At 38.4% G+C, this 16921-nt stretch overlaps 1 protein-coding gene across 1 annotated transcript; it reads left to right on the forward strand.

The window, feature by feature from the left end:
- The first annotated feature begins 4022 nt into the window (after nt 1-4022).
- Nucleotides 4023-4970, forward strand: LOC101354504 (olfactory receptor 50-like). The gene has a single exon (XM_004375635.2). The coding sequence runs from the start codon at nt 4032-4034 to the stop codon at nt 4968-4970; it is 939 nt and encodes a 312-aa protein (XP_004375692.1). The 5' UTR covers nt 4023-4031.
- Nucleotides 4971-16921: the final 11951 nt, after the last annotated feature.

Here is a 16921-nt window from a genome sequence, read left to right on the forward strand (position 1 = left end):
TCAATAAAGATATAGAAGATTTGAACAACTCTATGAACCGACAACGCAATGTTTCATTATATTATACATAAGGTCACCATGAGTCGGAAGTGATTGGATAGCAACTAACAACAACAACAAATGAGCCAACTTAACTGATATTTATAGAATATTCTTAAACCCTTCCCCCAGAAAAAGAAAAACTGAGTATACAGTTTTTAATAATTACCAAAACAAGTTTCAGTAAATTTACAAGTATTCCAGTCATACTTATCATGTGTTCTGGCCACAATGAAATTAAGTTCAGATCAATAACAGAAGGATTTCTGGAAAATAAACTAAATAATTGAAAACACCACGAAAGAACTTTAACTAGCTTACAGGTTAAAGAAGAAATTAAAAGGAAAATTAGAAATTATTTTAAGCAACACTGATGAATATCACTAACCTTTTATTGAGCAAAAGCAGGCAGATAAAAAAAATACAGATTGATTGAAATGTAAAAGCCAAAACAACAAAACCACTAGAAGAAAATAAAACAAAACAAAAAAAATCTCTGTGATGTTGGAGAAGCAAAGATTTCTTAGCGAGAACACAGAAAACATAATATGTAAAAGAAAAAAATGATTGATTAGAATCCATCAAAATTAAAATATGTCTTATCAAATGACACCTTCAAAAAAATAAATAGGCAAGCCACAGAAAATATTTCATATATATAGGTCTAACAAACAACTTGTATCAAGAATATATCAAGATCTCCTACAACTCACTAATAAGAAAGGTAAAAAGCTCAATAACAAAAGACTTGAATAAATATTTTGCAAGAGAAGATAGGGTCAATAAGTACATGAATAACTGCTCAGCACCCTTAGTCAACATAGGAATGAAAAAAAAAAAAACAAAAAAAACAAAAAATGAGATACCATAGCAAACCCACTATAACGGCAAAAATGAAAAAAAAATTGACATCAAATGTTGGTGCAAAGGTAGGGTTCTTGAACTAACAAGGGGTTCAGAGGCAAGAGACCTGGGTTACAACCTCCAACTTGGATTATTATGGGCTCCCTTAATCACATTTTCCCCAGTGTAAACTGAGAGGGCAAAAAGTTTTGTGAACCACTAAGTTCCTAGTGGATTTTTGTGTCTGTTATCATCATTCCCCAAGGCTGAACTCTCCTATTGCCTGCTATCAACAAACAGTTCTACACCCATGGGAAGCCAAAAAGAAAATTTAGTGATTATTTGTTGTTTGTCTCTAATTTGGAGTTTGGGGTTCTTTACATCTGGGGTCCTCTCCATGGTTTATAAAGTTAGATCTCAAGCCCATTGCTCAGGAGTTGTGAACAATAGTGGCTGAATAGATCCACCTTGTTTGGTTGTGAACAGATAACTAACTCTTCTTCCTGCTGCAATGTATCTCTGAGACTCTTAGAGACTCTGCATGTTTCTTTTTTGGATTCTGGGTCTTCATGAAAGAAATGGAAGAACTATCCCATGCCTTGTAGCTGAAGGTATCTGTGCTCATCACGTGAGAGCCCATTTTACAGCAAGAGTATAATTTAGATTCAGTCATATGATTATCTGCGTTTGTGTGTGTTTACCTGTGCAGGTGTTCAGTGTATGCTCATGATTGCTAGCATGATTCTACTCCTTAAACAAGATTAAGATAGACAGCCTCATGTAGACTAATTTATCTGGAATGGATCATTTACCAAATTTTTAGAGGATGGGGTAAACACCTATCTCATCTCATTTGTTTTTAATCCCCCATTGAGTTCTGTTGTTTTTTTCCTCCAAATTTTATCCCAAATCTCCTCAATTATCCTCATCATCCCTGCCATAATCCAGGTACACACAGCCATTAATTTGTACCTGAACTACTGCAATAGCCTTCTATTAAGATCCCTGTTGACACTCTTGCCTTCTTATATTCTGTTCTCCACTTAGTAGCCAGCAAGATATTTAAAATTTTTAAATCACTCATTTGATAAATCTTTTCATGGGTGTTCTATTGCTCTGAAAATAGAATTAAAACTTTCTAGTAAGGTAGAACAGGCATGACATAATCTGCCTCCTAGATAATTCTCCAACCTCAGATCCTTCCCTTGCTCATGATACTCCTGCATTTTCTCTGTTCCTCAAATACCCTAGCCCTTTTCTCTTTCAAGTTCTTACACTTACCTAGATTGCCCATTTCTAGAAACTTCACATGACATGCTCTTTCTTATTATGTAGGACTAATTTAACAGAATCCATCACAATGGGCTTTCTTGCAACCTTAGCTTCTTTTAATTTAACAATATCTGTTAAAATCATAAATACACATACCCTGCAATTTCATTTCTAGAAATTACTAATATATTTGCCCATGCGCAAAATGACATAGGAGCCATGTTATTTATTGTGGTATTGCTAGAAATAACAAAACATTACAAGCACCCTAAATGTCAGTCAGCCAATTAGCACTCTTATAATGATATATTTGTGATTATGATTAACATAGTAATGTTCAGCCAAATTGAATGTATAATTCTTCTCAGGTAACAATGTCTTCTTAACAGCATTTAAAACTTAGTGGACAGAAGAACGTAGGGGTTTTAGATACCATGTTTAAAATTGGAGAGTTGTTGGTTAGCACAAATGGTTAAGAGCTTGGCTGATAACAAAAAGGTTGGCAGTTCAAATCTAACCAGAGGTGTCTCAAAACAAAGTTCTGGCAATCTGCTTGCCAAAGATCACAGTCATTGAAACCTTTATGGTATGCAGTTCTACTCTAAAACACGTAAGATCAAAACAAGTCAGAATCAACTTGATGGCAACTAGTTTGGTTTTTGTGTTTTAGTCAAGTTGGGAGAATTTGTAGATTCTGAAATCTTTGGTTAATACCCAATGTGAATCATGGGTCTTTTAATGAGGCACCTCTCAGCCTGCAGAGTGAAAGACCTTGAGATTGATTAGCATTCTTTATATATTACATGAGTTCTATTTTGTAAGAGACACAGGCATCATATTTCTTTTTCTTACTATTTTGTCAATGTTCATATGAATCGGACTAAGACTAACTGATCTGAAGACGAGAGAGGAATGATAGTATTCAGAGCATAAGGAACATTCTAAATGAGAAAAAATCAGGCGTGTGTCACTGGCATACAACTAGGTTAGGATCAGTTTGAAAGGAGAAGGTGCTATTTGGTAAACTAGCCTAGACAAACAATTACAAAGACCTTCTTCTTGGACCATTACAAGGTATGACTGGAAAAGCCAACATCTTCCATAGTGTTGTGAAAACTTGAACAAAAGTGATCTGGCTTGAATTGAGGAAATAAATCAGGTCAGAACTTGGAAGAGAAACTAGTCTTTATTCTTTTCCTTTCAAAAAACATTCCTTTAGAAGGAGTGATGGTGGACCAAAAATGTTGAGGAGTGGGAAGGGATTTTGTTGAAGGAAGGACTCCTGGCTATATTACAAGGTACGTCACTAGATCTTTGTTATTGATCTAGATTCCTGTCCTTAATGACTTTACCTTGTCTAGTTACTTATGATGTTTCTCACCAAGTATCCAAATCCTAATTTCTTTCTGTGAGATCCAGAGCAGCCCACTAGGTCTCTTAACTTGATCCAATTTATGGAAGTCAAACATTAGCCAAATATTGTGTGAGAGGAATAAGTAGGGTCAAGAGCCACCAACGGACCAATTGGAGAGCCTTTCTAACAACTAGTTACTGACCAAGCCTTGCACCCTAGTTTCTTAATCTCAGATTCCTGTTATAAACGAACTTCTCAAGTTTAAACATGGTCTGATCTGATAAATCGTTCTGATGCTTCATGGTTCCCACAAAAGAGTTTTGTTGTTTTCTAGATGGACACATAATAAACAGGTCAGATCATTACTACTCAATTACCTGGGAAAAATGCATTAGATATTCAGATTAAGGTTTACATATTGATTAGTTCAAAAACATGTTCTCATTATTGGACATTAGAATGACTTCTTATTCTTTCGCATTTCCATATGTCTTTTCACCTACAGCAAAAAAAGAAGAACAGGATGAGGAGAGATAATCAGAGCAATGTGTCTGAATTCCTTCTTGTAGGGCTCCCCATACAGCCACAGGAGCAGGGAATGTTCTTCGCCCTGTTCCTGGGCGTGTACATCACCACAGTGCTGGGAAACCTGCTAATCTTCCTGCTCATCAGGCTGGACTCCCACCTCCACACACCCATGTACTTCTTTCTCAGCCACTTAGCCCTCACTGACATCTCTTTCTCATCAGTCACAGCACCAAAGATGCTGATGAACATGCAGACACACAGTCAATCCATCTCATATAGTGGGTGCATTTGTCAGGTGTATTTTTCCATATTCTTTGCTGATATTGACAGTTTCCTTATCACCTCAATGGCCTATGACAGGTACTTGGCCATTTGTCACCCCCTCCACTATCCCACTATCATGAGTCAGAGCCTGTGTTTCTTGCTAGTAATTGTGTCCTGGGTCTTATCTTTTGCCAGTGCTCTGTTGCACACCCTGCTCCTGGCCCGACTGTCCTTTTATGGAGACAACATTCTCCCCAACTTCTTCTGTGACATCTCTGCCTTACTGAAGCTGTCCAGCTCAGACACCACAACAAATGAGCTCATTATTCTTACTGCAGGGGGCGTGGTCATTACCCTTCCACTCATATGCATCCTGGTCTCTTATGGTCGCATTGGGTCCACCATCCTGAGAGTCCCCTCGACCAAGGGGATCTGCAAAGCCTTGTCCACTTGTGGTTCTCATCTCTCTGTTGTGTCTCTTTACTATGGGGTAATTATTGGATTGTACATTTTCCCCTCACCCAGTGACTCCAATGGCAAGGATGTCATTTTGGCTGTATTGTACACTCTGGTCACTCCCATGCTAAATCCCTTTATCTACAGTCTGAGAAATAGGGACATTAAAGGAGCTCTGCGAAATATACTCAGTAGAAGAAAGTTTTCACTATAATGTACACTTAATCTAGGTTGGTGTTGTGACTTGTTTTGTTCAATAAGGTATCGGCAAAAATAAAAACAGACTTGAAAAGCACTGTGCTTGGTGTCTTGCTCTTTCTTGCTATTGAGACCCTGAGTCCATCATTTGAAGTAACACACATTAGTCTAATGCAGAATGAAAGACTAGAGGAAGAGAGGCTCCAGCTGTTTCAACCATCCTGGCCATACCCAGAGAGGCCCTCAGGTATTAGTGAGACTTTCTAGAACATTCAGCTAGACAATGCAGCCCAATGTAGTACTGTGAGCAAATAAAATGGTTGTTCTTTTAACCACTGTGTTCTGAGTTGGTTTCTTTCACAAAGTTAAATGATACATTTCTTATATTCCTGTGGCATTCACAATCCGTGTCCATTGTGATGACTTCTTACTGAGAACACCTATGACTGTCTGCCTGAGAACTATCTTGCTTCCTCTGAGAACAGAGGCAAACTTTGTGTGCTCTCAGGAAGGACAGATAGGATGTTTTAATGGCTCCAGAAGAGTCTCTTAGTCAAATACAGGTGTGAGTTGGTGGTAACAAATCCCAGTTATCCTACATATTGAGTGGGATAACTCGGAGGCATGTTCTAAGAGGACCATTTCTCAGAGGTCTGAATCCCAATTTCCCTCAGTGGTAACTTATTATTACCATACACAGTATTGACTACATACCTTTCTATGTCTCACATCCCCACTGTCCTACTGTTCTTCCTGGAATCATCTTCCTAACAAACTACTTATATTCAAATACTTTCCTCATGATCTTCTGGGGGAACTCAACCTAGGACAAGTACAGAAGTGGTCCTGAGAGGACACTCAGGAAAGGATTCTTGTTTAGGATCACTTGCTGTCCAGGGAGCAATGGAGCACATCGCTGGTGTTAGGTTGGGTGGTGATAACTGTGGAGTGCAGAAGTATCATAATTACTAAAATTCTCACTTGAGAAAAATTGGCTTGCTGTATTGGTGAGAGTGGAAACATAGCCTTATACAATAATAGAGCACTTTGAAAGCTATGCGGTCATGGTGATTTTCCTCACAGTTGGATCAATAAGCAACATCGTAATAAACGGAGAAAATGTTGAAGCTGTCAAGGATTTCATTTTACTTGGATCCACAATCAACATCCATGGAAGCAGCAGTCAGGAAATCAAACATGTACTGCATTGGTCAAATCTGCTGCCAAAAACCTCTTTAAAGTGTTAAAAAGCAAAGATATCACTTACAGTACTAAGCGCGCCTGACCCAAGCCATGGTATTTTCAATCACCTCATATGCATGCAAAGGCTGGGCAATGAACAAAGAAGATTGAAGACGAATTTCTGCCTTTGAATTATGGTGTTGGTGTTGAATATAACACTGACTGCCAGAAGAACAAACAAGTCATCTTGGAAGACATACAGCCAGAGTGCTCCTTGTAAGTGAGGATGAATTTTGCCTTAAAGTCTATTTTATCTGAGATTAGTATTGCTACTCCTGCTCTTTTCTGGTTGCCGTTTGCTTGATATATTTTTCCCCATCCTTTGATTTTTAATATATTTATGTCTTTGTTTCTAAGGTGTGTCTCTTGTAGACAGCATATTGATGGGTTCTGTTTTTTAATCCATTCTGTCACTCTGTTTCTTTATGGGTGCATCTGAGCCATTTACATTCAGTGTGATTATCTACATGTGTGAGTTTATTGCTGTCATTTTGTGGTGCTTTTTTTTTTTTGTGGTGCTGATGTTTTCTTTGTTCCCCTTACTCTCTTGTGTTGAGTTCCTTTTGTTTGTGGAATTTCTTTTTGTTTCTTTCGTTTTTATAGTTTTTGTGTTTACTGAGTATGTTTTCCTTCTTTATTTTGATAAGTAGGCTTATTAACTCTTTGTGGTTACCTAGAAGATTACCCATATCTTCCTAAATTTGAGCCAATCTATTATTATTTGCTATTGCCTTGACTTCCTCTCCCTTTGAAATTCTGTATCTACACTGTTCATTTTCCCTTTTATTATTCTGACGTTGTTGTCATTTACAGATTAAAGTCTCTGATTTCCTGAAGTAAATCTTTTACTTCTGTTTTATCCTTGAGAGTTCATTACTTAGGATGGTATCTGGATGATGCTGTCCTGTGTCCTAGATTCAGTTTGTTGTCTGATGTTGTTGGTTCTCTAACTAAAAGATTCCTTTTAATAATTCTTGTAGATTTGGTTTTGTTTTTACATATTCCCTTTATTTCTGTTTATCTGGAAATGTCCTAATTTCTTTCTTTTCTTTAATTGTGCTTCAGATGAATGTTTACAGAGCAAATTATTTTCTCATTAAACAATTAATATACATATTGTTTTGTGGCATTGGTTGCCAACCCCACTATGTGTCAACACTCACTCTTTCTTGACCTTAGGTTCCCCATTTCCATTCGTCCAGCTTTCCTATCCCCTTCTTCCTTTTTGAGCTAAGTGTATTATTGTTTGTTTTATGGGCTTGTCTAATCTTTGGCTAAAGGGTGAATCTCGGGAACAAATTCAGTACTGAGTTAAAAGGGTGTCCAGGGGCGATATTCTTGGGGTTTTCCCAGTCTCTCTCAGACCAGCAAGCCTGGTCTTTTTTGTGTGTGTATGTGAATTTGAATCGTTGTTCTACATTTTTCTCCTGCTCTGTCTGGGACCCTCTATCGTGGTGGTAGCCGGGCACCATCTAGTTATGCTAGTCTCAGTCTGGTGGAGGCTGCAGTACTTGTGGTCCATTAGTCCTTTGGACTAATCTTTTCCTCGTGTCTTTGGTTTTCTTTATTCTCCCTTGCTCCAGTGGAGTATCTTAGATGGAAGCTCACAAGTTTTTAAGACCCCAGACACTGCTCACCAAAGTAGGACATAGAATATTTTCTTTATAAACTATGTTATGCCAATTAAGCTAGATGTCCCCAGAGACCACGGTCCCTAGCCAGCCCTCAGCCCAGCAATTCAGATCCTCAGGGAGTTTGGATGTGTTCATGAAGCTTCCATGACCTTGCCTTGGTCAAGTAGTGCTGACTTCCCCAGTAGTGTGTACTCTTACCCTTCACCAAAGTTACCATTTATCTATTGTCTATTTAGTGTTTTTCCCTCCTCAGTCCTCCCCTCCCTCCTAACCATCAAAGATTGTTTCTTTCTGTGTGTAAACCTTTTCATGAGTTTTTATAATAGTAGTCTCATACAGTATTTGTCCTTTTGTAATTGACTTATTTCACTCAGCATAATGTCCTCCAGATTCATCCATGTTGTGAGATGTCTCTCAGATTCATCATTGTTCTTTACTGTTGCATAGTATTTTGTTGTGTGTATGTACCATAGTATGTTTTTCCATTCATCTGTTGATGGGTACCTTGGTTGTTTCCATCTTTTTGCTATTGTGCGTAATGAATGCTGTAATGAACATGGGTGCGCATATGTCTATTTGTGTGATGGCTCTTATTCCTCTAGGATATATTCCTAGGAGTGAGATTGCTGGATCATATGGTATTGCTATTTCTAGGTTTTTAAGGAAACTTCATATCATTTTCCAAAATGATTATACTATTTTACATTCCCACCAGCAGTGCATGACAGTTCCAATCTCCCTGAAGCCTCTTCAACATTTGTTATTTTGTGTTTTTTCGATTCGTGCCAGTAATGTTAGGGCGAGATGATATCTCATTGCAGTTTTGATTTGCATTTCTCTGATCACTAGTGACCGCAAGCATTTCCTCATGGGTCTGTTAGCCACCTGAATGTCTTCTTTGGTGAAGTGTCTGTTCATATCCTTTGTCCATTTTTTAAATTGAATTATTTGCCTTTTTGTTGTAGAGGTGTTCTTATAGATTTTAGAGATTAGACTTTTGTCGGATTTGTCATAGCCAAAAAATTTTCCCCATTCTTTAGCTTCTCTTTTTACTCTTTTGGTGAAGTCTTTTGATGAACAGAAGTGTTTAATTTTCAGACGATCCCATTTTTCTAGTTTATGTTCTGGTGTCTGTGTATTGTTAGTTATGGTAGGTATCCTATTTATGCTGGGTATTAGGGCCTCTAGTGTTGATGCTATTTTTTTCTTATATGATCTTTATAGTTTTTGGTTTTATATTTAGGTCTTTTTCCCATTTTGAATAAGTTTTTGTGTATGGTATGAAGTATGGGTCCTGTCTCATTTTTTTACTGATGGACATCCAGTTTTGCCAGCACCATTTGTTAAAAAGACTGTCTTTTCCCTATTTAATGGACTTTCGGCCTTTGTCAAAGATTAGGTGACTGCAGGCAGATGGATTTACATCTGGGTTCTCGATTCTCTTCCATTAGTTTATATGTCTGTTGCAGTACCAGTACCAGACTGTTTTGACTACTGTAGCTGTATAGTAAGTTCTGAGATCAGGCAGTGGGAGTCCTCCTACTTTATTCTTCTTTAATAGTGGTTTACCTATCCAGTGCCTCTCTCCTTTCTATATAAAGTTAGTGGTTAGTTTTTCCATCTCGTTAAAGAATCCTGTTGGTATTTCAATTGAGATTGCATTGTATTTGTAGACTGCTTTGGGTAGAATTGACATTTTCACAATGTTGAGTCTTCCTGTTCACGAGCAAGGTATGTTTTTCCATTTATGTAGGTCTCTTTTGGTTTCTTGCAGTAGTGCTTTGTAGTTTTCTTTGTATAAGGTCTGTTACATCTCTAGTTAGCTTTATTCCTAAGTCTAAGTATTTTGTATTTTTAGGGGCTATTATAAATGATACTGCTTTCCTGATTTCCTTTTTGTAGTTCTCTTTATTGGTGTATAGGAATCCAACTGATTTTTGTATGTTTATCTTATATTCTGCTACTCTGCTGAATCTTTCTATCCGTAGCTTTCTTGTGGATACCTTTGGGTTCGCTATGTATAGTATCATATCATCTGCAAATAGGGACAGTTTTATGTCTTCCTCACCAATTTGGATCTCCTTTTTTTCTTTTTCTTGCCTTATTGCTCTATCTAGGACCCCCAGCACAATGTTAAATAGGAGTGGTGACAAAGGGCTTCCTTGTCTTGTTCCTGTTCTCAGGGGGAATGTTTTCAGCCTCTTTCTGTTGAGAATGATGTTTGCTCTTGGTTTTCTATGGATGTCCTTTATTATATTGAAGAATTTATCCTCTATTCCTATTTTATAGAGAGTTTTTTTTTTTTTTTTTTTAAATCAAGAATGGGCATTGGACTTTATTGGATGCCTTTTCTGCAGCAATTGAAATGTGCATTGATTTTCTTTTGTTTTATGTATGTGGTGGATTATGTTTTTTGATTTTCTAATGTTGAACCATCCTTCCATACCTGGTATGAATCCTACTTGGTCAGGGATTTTTTTTTTTTTAATATGATAGTGAATTCTATTGGCTAGAATTTTGTTGAGAATTTTTGCATCTATATTCATGAAAGATACTGGTCTGTGACATTTCTTTTTTTGTGGTGCCTTTGCCTGGTTTTGGTATCAGGGTTATGCTGGCTTCATAGAATGAATTTGGAAGTATTCTTTCCTTTTCTATGTTCTGAGATAGTTTGAGTATTACTGGTGTGAGCTCTTCTCTGAACGTTTGTTAGAATTCTCCAGTGAAGCCATCTGGTCCCAGACTTCTTTATTGGGAGTTTTTTGTTTGTTTGTTTGTTTTTTTATCTTTTCAATCTCCTCCCTTGTTATGGGTCTGTTCAAATTTTCTATCTCAGCTTGTGCTAGTTTAGGTAGGTAGCGCGTTTCTAGAAACTTGTCCTTTTCTCTAGGTTCTCAAGTTTGTTGAAGTATAATTTTTCATAGTACTCTGTTATGATCTTTTTTATTTCAGTTGGGTCTGTTGTAATGTCCCCCATTTCATTTCTTATTTGGGTTATTTGCATCCTCTCCTGCTTTTCTTTTGTCAGTCTAGCCAGTGGTTGTCGATTTTGTTGATCCTTTCAAAGAACCAGCTTTTGGTTTTGTTGATTCTTTCTATTGTTTTTCTATTTTCTATTCATTTATTTCTGCTCTGATCTTTATTATTTCTTTTATTCTGGTGGCTGTGGGCTTCTTTTGCTGTTCTCTATTTGTTTGAGTTGTATAGCTAATGTTGTGATTTTGTCCCTTTCTTCTGTTTTGATGTGTGCTTTTATTGCTATAAATTGACCTCTGAGCACTGCCTTTGCTGTGTCCCAAAGGTTTTGGTATGAAGTTTTCATCTCATTTGACTCTAGGAATTTTTGATTCCATCTTTGATTGCTTCCATTAGACAGTGGTTTTTAAGCAAGGTATTATTCTGTTTCCATGTATTTGATTTTTTTCTTTGCTCTTCCTGTTATTAATTTCTACTTTTATGGCGTCATGATCAGAGAAGATGCTTTGTATTATCTCAATGTTTTGGATTTTGTTAAGAGTTGCATTGTGGCCTAAGATGTGGTCTATTCTGGAGAATGTTCCATGTGTGTTGGAAAAGAATGTACACTTTGCTGCTGTTGGGTGGAGTGTTCTATATGTGTCTATGAGGTCAAGTTTGTTGATTGTGGCCTTTAGATAGTCTGTATCTTTGTTGAGTTTCTTTCTAGACATTCTATCCTTTATCAAGAGTGGTGTGTTGAGGTCTCCTACTGTTATTGTGGAACTGTCAATTTCTCTTTTCAGTGCTTTTTGAGTTTGGAGTCCTATCATTGGGTGTGTAGATTATTTATTATGGTTATGTCCTCATGGTGGATTGTTCCTTTAATCATTTTATATAATGTCCTTTCTTGTCTTTTATGGCAGATTTTATTTAAAACTGTATTTTAGTCAAGATTAGTATTGCCACTCCTTCTCTTTTTTGGTTGCTGTTTGCTTGGTATATTTTCCCCATCCTTTGATTTTTAATATATTTATGTCTTTGTTTCCAAGCTGCATCTCTTGTAGACTGCATATTGATGAGTTCTGGTTTTTTTTTTTTTACCCATTTTTCACTCTCTGCCTCTTTATGGGTGCATGTAACCCACTTACATTTAGTACGATTATTAATAGGTGTGAGTTTATTGCTGTCATTTTATAGTGTTTTTTTTTTTTTTGTGTGGTACTGATGTTTTCTTTGTTCCTGTTTCTCTTCTGTGCTGAATTCCTTTTGTTTGTGGATTTTTTTTGTTTCTTTCATTTTTGTAGATTTTGTGTTTTCTGAGACTTTATGTTTTTCTTTTTATTTTGTTGAGTAGATTTGTTAGCTTTCTTTGTAGTTACCTTGAAATTTACCCCTATCTTCCTAGGTTTAAGCCAGTCTTTTATTACTTTATATTTCCTTGATTTCCTCTCCATTTGAAAGATCTATACCTACAATGTTTATTCCCTCTTTTATTGTTCTGACATTTTTGTCATTTACAGATTGCTGTCTCTGGTTCCCTGCTGTAAAAATGTCCTAATTTCACCATCATATTTGAGTGTGAGTTTTGCAGGATATGTTATTATTGTTTGGCAATTATTATTTTCTTTCTAGCTTTTATATATATCATCCCATTGCCTCCTTGCCTGCATGGTTTCTGCTGAGTAACCAGACCTTAATCTTATTGTTTCTGCTTTGTATGTGACTTTTTGTTTTTCTCAAGCTGTTCTCAGAATTCTTTCTTTGTCTTTGGTTTTGGCAAATATGATTATGATATGTTATGATGACTTTATTTTTAGGTCTATCCTATAATGGTTTCGTTGAGCTTCTTGGATGGTCAGCTTTTCATCTTTCATGATATTAGAAAAATTTTCTGTCAGCAAATCTTCAATGATTCTCTTTGTGTTTTCCATTTTCTCCCCCTTTTCTGGAAATCTGATCACACACAAATTTTTCTTCTTGATTGTATTCCAAATAGTTCTTAAGTTTTCTTCACTTTCTTCATTCTTTTCTGTGATTTTTCCTCAAATAAAGTGGTATCCATGGATTTGTCTGATCCTATCTTACATTGTTTCACATTTTCTCCTAAAACCTTCTATTGCATTGTCCACTTCTGAAATTTTGGCTATTTTTTATCTTTTGGATATCTAATTGCTGTTTTTGTATGATTTATAATTGCTTATTTATTTTAACATTTTGTTCTTGTATTAATTTCCTGAATTCTTCCATTGCTTTGCCTGTGTTTTCCCTGATTTTGTCTGTATCATCCGTGATTTTGTCTATTTCTTCTTTAGTTTTGTCTGTGTTTTCCTATCTCTTTCCTAATTTTTGTAAACCCCTGAACATTAGACTTTTGAATTCCCTACCAGGTAGTTCCAGTGCCTTTTCTTCTACCAGAAGGTCATCTGGTGTTTCATTTTGGTCACTTTCTGAAGCCATCTTGTCCTTTTTTTTCCATATGTTTTGATACTGTCTGATGTCTCTGAGACATTCAGGAATTATTTTCTTTGTTAATTGATTGTATTATTGTTTGTTTCATCATGTTTTTTTGTTTTATTTGGTTATGTCTGAGGTGGTGGGCTGGGCATGTTTTGTTGCTTGCTTTTCTGTGGGCAGGACACTTCTCCCCACTTGTCCAGGTGGGCAGGGCCAGTTGCTCAGCTATGGTGCAGCAGGGCAGGACCAGAAGGGGTGGAGGGATGGGGATGGGTCATTTGCCTGCAGCATGAACCAAGTAAGCAGTGCAGATCCAGGGGTCCAGGTGTCTGCTCCATTCCCACACAGGTGCATGGTGCTCAGCGGGGCAGGTCCAGGGGGCAGCATAGCATGGCGCCTGGGGTTCCAGAGGTCCTCATTAGTGTCACTTGGTGGTGAAACATTCTGCAGGATGGGGCTGGGGAGCAGCGTAAAGCAGGTCCAGGGGTGCAGAAATCCATGCCTGTTCCATTAGGAGGCACTGCACTCAGTGTGATGGGGCCATGGGGTGTCACAGGGCAGGGTCAGGAGGTCCATACTTGTGCTGCTCAGGAGCACAGCATTCAGGGAGGCTTTTCGGGGGCAGAGCAGTGCAGGGACAAAGGATCCAGGAGTCCACACTGGTGCTGCTCAGGTGTGCGGCGCTTGGTAGGGCAGGGTTTAGGGTGGTGTGGAGCAAGACCCTGGGGTCTGCGGGTCTGCACTGGTGCTGCTCAGGGGTGCAGAGCTAAGTCATCAGTACAGACAAGCAGGGGGAAAAGAAGAGGATGTGAAGTGGGGAGCTAGATGGGGGTAGAAAGAAAAAGAAGAAGAGAGAGAAAATAAAGAAAACAAATGAAAAAAATGCTGGGGCAACAGAAGCGAGCATGTGAGGGAGGAGCAGAAGCAGGGAGGCCATGTGCCAGTGACTATCTAGGTGAATGGTGCAACACAGCCCATTGAGAAGGGGCAGAAGTGGTGCATAGGCTAGGTGGGTGGGAGAAAGTAAAGGAAGGAAGGAAAGAGAGAGAAGAAACAAAAAACAAACAAAAATATGGTACTGAGGGAACTGGCAGTTGAGGGCAGGGCAGAACCTAGATGGTGGTGATCTGGTGTCTCTCTTGCAGGGTGGCACAGCCTGTCAGGAAGGGGTGGATGCAGCACAGGGGGCTAGATGGGAGGGAGAAGGAAAAGGCAGAAAGGAAAAGAAAAAAAATATGGTGCTGAGGGAGCCAGCCAGTGGGGGCGAGGCAGAACAGGGCAGCAGTGAGCAGGTGTCTCTCCAGCCAAGCAACCATGGCCCATTGGAAAGCTGCACAAGCAGATAGATAAAGGGTGGGAAAGTATCTCTGCTTTATCAAGTGCTCTGTCTTCTGTTGGAAGCTCCTTGAAATTGCTTTCCTGTGCTCCCTCTCTGGGGTCATTGTTTATTGCATGCTCAAAGATGGTGAAGCTGTGCTGCGTTGGCTGGCAGGGGACCTTCACTTCATAGCTCTCCTCATTCTCTGTCAGATTCTTCTTCCATTCGGTGTTTAATCTAGTTCTTCATCCCTTTATTCAATGTTAGGGTTCCAGGATTGACGTTTGCATCTGTTTTACTTAGTTTTTCAGGTCTTTGCTGCAGAGGGACAGCATTGTGCTTCTGTTTATACTGCCATGTTCTTAGGATCATTGGAAAATTTTATTCTTATTTGAATTTTATAGTGGCAAAGCTATGATTCAAAGCAGTTAATTTGTACAAAAGCATACACTCATCAGCTGGCAGATCCCAGATCTGTTAAATCTACATCTACCACCATTCATGGAGTACGTAGGTGGCACAAATGGCTAAGTGTTTGACTACTAGCCAAAAGATTAGCAGTTTGAACCCACTGAGAGACACCTCCAAAGACAAGCTTGATGATTTGCTTCTGAAAACCCTATCACGAGCAATTCTACTCTGTACTCACGGGGTTGCCATGAGTCAAAATTGACTCGATGGCAATGAACAAAAGTAACAGCAATGTCTCCATCCAGTCTATACGCTCAGTCTCCACACTCTACTACCTCTTGAACGTGGTACAGTACTTCCCATGGTGGTGGAGAGACCTGCAAAATGTAAGGATGCAGTGGGATTTGCGTTCTATTCAATGCCAGTGTGGATGATGTGGGGGCCTGCAGGAGCCAGCGCTGACCCTTTCTGTGTCATTCTAAAGTGTAGGAATGGGCTGAACTAGTGCTGTGGGTACTTCAGATGCCAGAAATGACCATAGCCTCTAATGCTTGCCAGCTGGAACAAAAATCAAGCAGAAGAGAGTCTAGAATATCACTGACATCAGAGACACCTTCCCCTGCAAGTCCTATGGCTTAATTCCCTTGGCCACTTCCCAGGATCTTCCCCAAAGTGAGCAGGAACTTGAGCTATTAGACTGTGTTGGTTCCTTGATTCACCAAGTGCTTGGGGTTGATTCCCTGAGTGCTCTCTCTGTTTGGTAAAGTTGCTTTCTCCTTGCCCACTGTGCTGTGGAGCAGATAATCAAACCTGAATAGCAGCAAAGTTCTTCCTGCCAAAAGATATTCCTTGTATCTCTGTATCTGGAGTCTTCTGGAGGATTAGGTAGCAACAAGCCAAAATGGTGTCTGAGGTCACTGAAGACTGCAGAGGTCAGAGAATTCTGAATATCACACTCATCTGTGTGCACCTGCATGTGTGTGTGTGTTTTATGTTATCTGTATAATAGTTTGTGTATATTGTTGTATGTGTTTGACCATGCATTTGTTTATATTGTGTATATGTGAATTGCATACACATTGGCTTCACCCAAAATGGACATAATTTAGTGGTGAATGGAAATATTTGCTCAGTATTGAATATATGTCTGTCTACATGTGTGTGAGAGTGTCTATGTTTTTTCTTTTTCTTTTTGGTCTATTTGTCTGTTCTGTGTATCAGACATGATTGTGACTTTTGTTTTTGTAAATACAGAGTGTGTGCTGTGAAACTGACTCAAACCATAAATGTCTTCACCTAAAATGGACATCAGTGAAGGGAGCCCAAAAGGTACACATAGCAATGTGTATGTGTTTATATTGTTTGTGTATGTTTTTGTGTGATATATGACTAGTGTTTTTGAGTTGTACACCACAAGCTGACATCTTCCTCTCAGATGAGTAGAAATAAGGCTGACATCATAACAACACCATTTGCTTGTGTTGGAAAGAAGGGTGGTTGTCGACCAACTCTCCACGTTGAAAAGCACATTATAAATTCTGTTTGAGACCAGGCTCTACCATGAATCAACTCCATTGCTTTTGTAAGAGATTTCATTTCTCTGTTTCCACTTCTGCAAAATAAAAGAGATAATTCCTACCTTCTCTATCACACTGGTACTCAGTGAATTTTGATTTATTAAGTGACACTCATGGAACACTCCATTACTTTTGTAAGAAACTTCACTTCTCTGTTTCCTCATCTATAAAATGAAGGAGATAATTCCTACCTTCTCTATCTCACTGGCGCTCAATGAATTTTGATTTATTAATTGACACTCATGGAACTTTTGGCTATTGAAGCCTCACCATAGCCCTGGAATGATTATACATAAATTCTTGGGTATTCTGCTAATAGTGAGCAGATTCAGTATAGTGAATACTTGTAGTTAACAATATTCATTATTAATGT

Source organism: Trichechus manatus, unplaced genomic scaffold (genome assembly GCF_000243295.1).
Source record: "Trichechus manatus latirostris isolate Lorelei unplaced genomic scaffold, TriManLat1.0 scaffold00038, whole genome shotgun sequence".
In the NCBI taxonomy this organism is placed as follows: Eukaryota; Metazoa; Chordata; class Mammalia; order Sirenia; family Trichechidae; genus Trichechus; species Trichechus manatus.

What these genes read in the sequence shown, in the direction of transcription:
- LOC101354504 (XM_004375635.2), top strand. Translation starts at nt 4,032, where the DNA reads ATGAGGAGAGATAATCAGAGCAATGTGTCTGAATTCCTTCTTGTAGGG.